The following is a 7,351-nucleotide window of genomic DNA, read 5'->3' on the forward strand; positions in this document are numbered from 1 at the left end:
TGTTAAATGATGAAAGATGAATTTTAAACAAAAAAGACAATTAGTTTCATGGAAAATTATATATCATAGGAGACATTATAACTAAGAAAATAGCATCTAAAAGCTCATTAAGTACAATATTTTCAATAAGATGAATTTCACCTTAGTCTTTTTGCGTTCTCCGTTGAAGAGAACTACTGCATAGGGATTGTTGTGATGCTTTCCTTCAACATCTTCTGCACTTTCGATAGTTACAGAAAGAAGACCCCCACCGGATGAACTTTGAGAAGAAGCGCTTCCCAGGCTTTTGAGCTTCCCTTCGCCGTCTAAAATGCCGCTGAACTTGTCAAATTCTTCTCTAAATGGTTCAAATGTCAGTTCCACCACAACCTTTCCTCTATTTTTTTTGTTATGCGGATCATTGGGGTTCAAGTTCTTGAGAAGATCAAGAGTGAATTCTTTCATCTCGTAAGGGGTAAGTGAATTCAGCGACACAACCTGCATGCCCAATTTATCATGGGCTTTGACCTGCATGATACAATAAAGCATTTTAAGTTATCAAACACAAAATTGACATTGATAACCTATCAATTAAACATTTTACCGTGAAATGTGAAAATTTTGTGTGGTTAGAAAAGATAAAAGGGTAAACAGGTGGCTAAACCTTCTCCCAGTCATACAAACGTAGCTGGAGAACTTGGGTTTGAGGATCCTTCACAATAAGCTTGAAATTTTCATTCCATTCAGGATTAAGATTGCTCATCTTCACTGAAGTTTTCTTGGATGGCAGTCTTTCACCACTCAAACTCAATTTCACATAGGGATCAGATTTACCAAGGATATCCATCTTCAAGAGGTTGAGTGCACGTACAACCTTGACATGTAATATTCCAACAGGTTTCTTGGTGGCACCGCTGAAAAAGCAAAGCAGAAAATAATCACGCAATAAGTTGACAACTGATTGTAGTAAAAAATAAACATCAGCATGCAGCTTGTAACATCCCAAACAATTTGATTCATTTAGTAGTCGAAGTAAAAACATTTTTCAGACAAAAGAACAAGGATAGAATACAGATTTAATTATGTTCATCTACTAAAAAAAATCATACAAAGCTGAAGACACAAGAGTTAATCATCATGAACAAAAAGGCAGGAAATAAAACTCAACCTAACTCTAGATGCTGAGAATTACCTAGCATTATCCAGAATTTTTATCTCCAAATCATTAGGCCAATGGTAGAGATTTGAAATTTCAGAAGCAATATGATCCTTAAAGAAAATTTCATATAGATTATAGTTAGTTTCAATCCAATTTTAAAGTATAATAAAACAATCATGCCAAAGTTAAATGAAGACTAAGGCTTCGTTTGGTATGGCTTTCTTACTGCTTCTTAAAGCAGTTTTCTAGTACATAAATTTTAATTTTTGTACTAAAAAAACACTTTAAGAAGTAGGACGAAAGCCATCCCAAATGAAGCCTAAGTGTTTCCCAGATTCATGCTGAATAAGAGAACTTTGAAGACCTGAACAAAGCGATATAATACAGGAATAGCCATGATGTCAACACCAAGTAGTTTGAGTCCGAAGTCAACAAAAGGCTGCAGGCCAAGAAGGAGAACAGTAAATGATCCTTGAGATAAAATCTCATAAAAGTTCACTTGAGAAAAAATCACTGAATATAATTACCTTCTCCACCAAAGAAACAGTTATGCTTGAAAAGCATGGAAAACTTGGAACTAAGGGCTTTAGAGTAACGCGAGGTGCCAAGAATATTTGTAAATCCAACAACTACATAAAAAAAAAAACGATTCAAGTATGGATTACTCTTTTTTTTCCATTTTTGGAAGTAAACAAACTCTGTTGTCATATTGTTTAGTAGCCTACCTGCACGGTGAATTTAAAGGAAAATAGTTTTAGAGCCACACTGACATTGCAATTACCTGCCCATCGAACCCTTGGCTCAATAAGTAGTTCATTTTCTTGAGTCTCTATCACTTTAACTCCTGTTAGAATCAGAAATCAGATTGAACTTTCTCATCAATGAAACGGGTAATAAGTGAAAATTATAACTCAGCCCGATTAACTGTATCGGCCCAGACAAGCTCTAAGAAAAAGATATGAAAAGGCAATGCACAGCCATTGATCAAATTTGCATGTTGAATACTGCATATTAAAATATGCTTCAAAGAGATCTGAAGGATTAATATTCTAAAGTTCCTAGTTTTTACGAATTGTGTTCTCTTCGTTATGTTGTACTATAATCCACTAACCTGACGAAATAAAATCGGCATCACCATCATAGAGATGAATAAGCTACACTGCAACATACTGTTCACACAACACAAATTGCATTTGCCATATGGAAGGTTTATAAAAAAACAAATGCATTAGCAAATAAAGCCTTCATATCATGATATATAATCCACTGCTCTGCCGCCCCCTAAATAGTGGGATGAGGTCTGATAACAAACAAACATTCACTTCTCTGTTTCATAAAAAGATGAACACCAATTCCTACTTAGGCGCACCTAAAAATTGAAATGGATGAATTCATACTCAAAAAACTCCTAAAGAGAAACCCGAGTGCCAAGTTTCACCAAATGTAATATTTAAAGCAAGGACAATATCACTAGGGAGACCTTATTTTGAATGTGTGAAGCAACTATGGATTATAGTGTATGATTCTCTTGATATCTGACATACAATATATAGACTAGCATTTACGCTGTGTCTTTCTTGTTATAGATGCATTGAGGTGGATATCTTTTGATATTTTGTGTTTTTTATCCATCTTTGTTGTTCTTGTGATTTTTCAAAATACTAGGATGTTTTCTTGTTAGTTTGATAAGGGAAATTTGAGGTTTTTCTTTATATGATATTATCTATACTTGGTTTTGTGAAAGAACAATGTCTAATTACATGTATGTTTGTACACATTTAGACATTTCAATAGTTGATTGACTTCTTCGTGATGTAGGCGATGGCCAAATCACATAAATCTTAGCATCCATTGGCATACTAGATTTCTTCGTTGTATACTTCTTGAGAGAATGGAGTCCATTCCATGCACATGCCTCCAAACAATTGAGTAGTTTATTCTAATAATTAAATTAAAATGAACTTTGTGTTTCAATGTAATATTATGATCGCACATGAAAAGAAAGCTTATAAATAGCCAAAGATAATCATTTAAACCACATAAACGTTAATACCTTACAATACTGCAAATAAAATTTGTGTGGTTGAGGTTGTGGTTCTTGCCATACATCAATTGGATGCAAGTATCTAATATCATAAAGCTCACAAAGTTTAACATGCTATGGGCATCAAGCTTAGCGTACAACTAGACCCCTTTCCTGAGATAGAATTATTTCAATCCTTGCAAAAGACTAGGATGAGGTTTGGGGGAAGACCTACCATGAATTATTGGTGGAAAACTTCCAAGGGTAAGATTATCAAATTCAATGGACTCAATGCAATACTTCCCAACGTATTGGTCAAATATTGCCCTTGTTGAGCTTCTAATTGCATTGCATATTGCCTGCTCATGACCATCAATGAGAAAATAAAGAATTAGTTGCATGATTAACCAAACTTGATGAACACAAAATAAAAGTTTGATGGGTGAAAAATCAAATATAAGAGGTGGATAACCTTATCTAGTAGCAATATCAAAAAAGAAATCTAATCATCAATAAACCTGCAAATAAACAAAAATTAATAGTATTTTCCACGTAAAAAAATCACAATTTAAATAAAATGAAAAGCAAATACTTTTATTTATGAATTACTCCATGAAATATATCATCATTATCATTAGATTTATTAAAAACTAATTTAGTGATAAAAAAGGCATACTTAGCACATGCTGTCCTACATCGATGCAAGTGTCAAGAAAGACTTGATGATTCATCTTTACCACATGTAAGATGCTATTTAAGCATTCAAAATAAAATTATTAAATTTTATGTTGCACCAAAAAAAAAATCTTTTCAATAAATGAAGTATCTAAAGTGCGAGACTAACTAATTTAAATTTAGAAGACAACATTATAACTATTTTCCCAATTTTTATCAAAAAAAGATAGTACAAAAACACATTTCCTTTAGAAACCATCTGTGCCAATGTTATGACATGATATGCATTTTTTTTTAATTCTTTCAATATAGATTTTTGCATATCACAATATCAAACTCTTAAAATAATCTATTTATCCCACGTTTACATTTAAGAACTCCATAAATCCTTGACTGCATACTTTTTGCTTACATTGTTATACAAAATATTGATCTTAAAACCAAAAATAACGACAGCTTTCCCCAAGCATTAGGTCCGGTCTGGAGTAGCAGTTTGAAACAATGAAATCTATACATGGAAGATATATTCTGAAAAAAAGATGTAACCATGGCTACTCTAGTACCATATAAAAGGTTAATTAAAAAAATACTCTTAAAAGAGAAACCAATAAATCAAAATCTATCATTATAGAGAAATCAATAAGTATTGTAAGTATTGCATGAACATTACCCTTATATAGTCAGATTCTTCAACCATCGGAATTTCAGGATAAATACTTTTATACAAGTTTCGTGCAAATCTATGGCTCATTCAGATGTCTGATGAGGTTCCTGCTTTGGAACACAACAAAAGGGGGGAGAAATAACATCCAGAAGTGCTAAATTGAAAAGTAATGGGTATTTTGATGGATGTACTAGATCAAATCCACAGCACATAGCAATTCGGCATTATCTAATCGTCCACAATCAGAAGATTCCTATTACAAATATATGATTATCAGCAATTAAGACAATAAACGCTATTATCAAAGAAAGAAACATAGGAAACGCAATAAAGCTTCGAAATAAGCAATCTCTCCACCAGTAGTATAAAAATTCATTTGTTAATATTCTACTACATAATATGTCTCATTACAATAAATTTATCCCATTCTAATTTTGCTTAAAGCCATTTCGAACCCGCCTTCTAATTTGAAATACTATTTTCACCTGGATCCAACAATCAATTAATGGTAAACTTTTTCGTATCCCCACAAACAGCTAATCCGGCTTGGCAAACAAAGTTTTTACTAAAATAACATCTAGACTTAAAGCACCGCATTCAAAGACTAAAACCCCCAAGAAAAAAAAAAAACTAAAAAACCATTAAAAGATCAACAACTCAGCTTGCATTTCATCGGAGGCTCAACATTTGATCCCTATAAAAGGACAATTCAAGCCTACCGCCCAGATGCCAATCGTCATCGTGAACAAACATATAGCAAATAAACTTTACATCCGGTAATGATTAATGATAGAAGAATATCGACCAAGAGGCCGTCATCGGAGATTCAAGCCAAAGCCCAATACAGAATTCAAGAAGACTGGCCCCAAACCCATCAGCTCTGAGCCACCCAAAGCTCTAAAGCCGGATATAAAAAACAGATAGATTTTGAGGAGAACGAGAAGTATCGAGAGGTTTAAAATACGAAGATGCGCTTGCTACTCATGAAACATAATATTAATCCCTGAGTTCAATAAGTAAATTATAGAAAAAATGAAATTTAAAATCAAGTATAGACAAAGAGAAAAAATCCGAAGAAACCGCCAAACAATGGAAAGGAACGAAAAACGTTTCTCGTACGTGTTCGGTAACAGAATATACGAACCTGCACCGGATTTCTTATGAAATCGTCTGTATCACATATTTTTTCATTATTTCTTGGCGTTGTTTGGTCATTAATAATCAAAATTTTTGTGCATATAATAATAATGGGGTATATAATATTCGTCGTATATATTACGTTAAGCTTTATCTTCCAGATTATTAAATAAATAAGTAATCAAAGATAGTTATATAAATTTAAAATTATTGATATAAGAAATGAGATTGTTATGGCTTGAATTGACGTAGCAGTTGAGCAAATATATTTACGCTCTAGCGTTGTACAATATCCAGCACACAAAAACATGAAACATAAGATTTTTATGTGAAAGGGGAAAAATCCTAAATAAGGGAAAATAGGGGCACGCCAGTTTAAATATGAATTCACGCAGTATTTTTAGTATATTAATAACTGAATCATCATATGGAGGCGATCATACTTACAAATAATCAATCAGTATGTTGTAAATCTAGTCAAACGAGGTTTAGGCGAGTAGATTATGTCGACTTGTTGTATGGTGAAAGTCCTGGTGTCAGTTGCGTAGGTCCATAAGCGATTGTCGAGTGTAGGAAATGGTCCGGTGAAAATCCATGCGTCAGTTGGTGGTACAGAAAAGTCCGGCGCAGGCGCTAGGTTGGGCAAAAGTCCGACACAGAGATGGCCTGATAAAGTTCAAATTATGTTGTGTCTCGACGAGAATTCCGGACATCAGTGGTTGACCTGCAAAAAGACTGGCTCATAGGTGGGTTATTGAAGTCCGGGCATCAATTGTGCTTCGCGAAGTCATAGAGTTAGGCAGTTCTGGAGAGTCTACGGTATCAGATAGTCGCCGCAAGGAAGTCTAGTGTTAAGCAGTGGTCTGGTAAAAGTCCCTGGGCAATCCAAGGTAGTGTTGCAGACTCGAGTTCTGAGTTTTCATTGATTATCATAACAACATATTTAATAATCATCATAGTAATTTCATTCATATATATTTGGTGTATACTACATTTATTTAATATTTAAATCTAAAAAGAATCAGAGCTCAAGATGGTATAATTATGTGTTATTAAAAGGGATGTAATATTTAATGATGTAATTTTATCATTTTTTAGTCATCCTTAGTAGGAGTATGCTTGCTTGGTATCCATCCACACATACACTCAAGAGGAGTGAGATCTAGTTAAACCATAGAGTTCAAGTTTTGAACATAATTGTACTGGACGATTTGGATCATCCAGAAACGTCCTTTATGATCTTGAAAATAATATCCCATATTGATATTTAGACAAGATTTTAATATTCAATTTTCATAATAATCTCCGAACGATCTTTACAGATCATCCTGTGATCATACTATAATCATACAATAACAATCATACCACTTTATAGTTAAAATTTTCAATCAGTATCGCTCTCATGGATGATCTCGTATTATTATAGATAGTTGCGATATACTTGATTTTTTTCTAAATTGTGCAGATGAAATACATAATATTTTCTTCTAATCGTCTAGGAGGATCAACATATCGTCCTGGTTATATATTATCAAATTGATTTATCTCCTGACTATCCTGATCATCATGTCATCGGATCTATTCTATTAATTAATTAAATCTTCTGCATCGTCCAAGATGTATTTGTGGCAAAAATAGTTTCTAGGATTTTTAAGGGCCTCTTTTAAGTACTGACGGATGACCATCGCTGATCCTGGATGATATTTGAGCCGGA

At 33.4% G+C, this 7,351-nt stretch overlaps 1 protein-coding gene across 2 annotated transcripts in view; it reads right to left on the reverse strand.

Moving 5' to 3' along the window:
• Nucleotides 1-7,351, reverse strand: part of LOC110108359 (synaptotagmin-3) — a 42,046-nt gene that overhangs the window by 1,012 nt on the left and 33,683 nt on the right. Inside the window, exons 4-10 of one of the 2 annotated variants that reach the window (XM_028700505.1) lie at nucleotides 3,397-3,520; nucleotides 1,864-1,982; nucleotides 1,666-1,767; nucleotides 1,503-1,577; nucleotides 1,172-1,248; nucleotides 644-893; nucleotides 142-507 (exon numbers count right to left, since the gene is read on the reverse strand). In XM_028700505.1, coding sequence (XP_028556338.1) covers nucleotides 142-507; nucleotides 644-893; nucleotides 1,172-1,248; nucleotides 1,503-1,577; nucleotides 1,666-1,767; nucleotides 1,864-1,982; nucleotides 3,397-3,520 — 1,113 coding nt within the window. The remainder of the gene's footprint in view (nucleotides 1-141; nucleotides 508-643; nucleotides 894-1,171; nucleotides 1,249-1,502; nucleotides 1,578-1,665; nucleotides 1,768-1,863; nucleotides 1,983-3,396; nucleotides 3,521-7,351) is intronic. The other variant, XM_028700503.1, reaches the window with a different exon arrangement.

This window comes from Dendrobium catenatum, unplaced genomic scaffold, assembly GCF_001605985.2.
Source record: "Dendrobium catenatum unplaced genomic scaffold, ASM160598v2 fragScaff_scaffold_134, whole genome shotgun sequence".
Taxonomy (NCBI): domain Eukaryota; kingdom Viridiplantae; phylum Streptophyta; class Magnoliopsida; order Asparagales; family Orchidaceae; genus Dendrobium; species Dendrobium catenatum.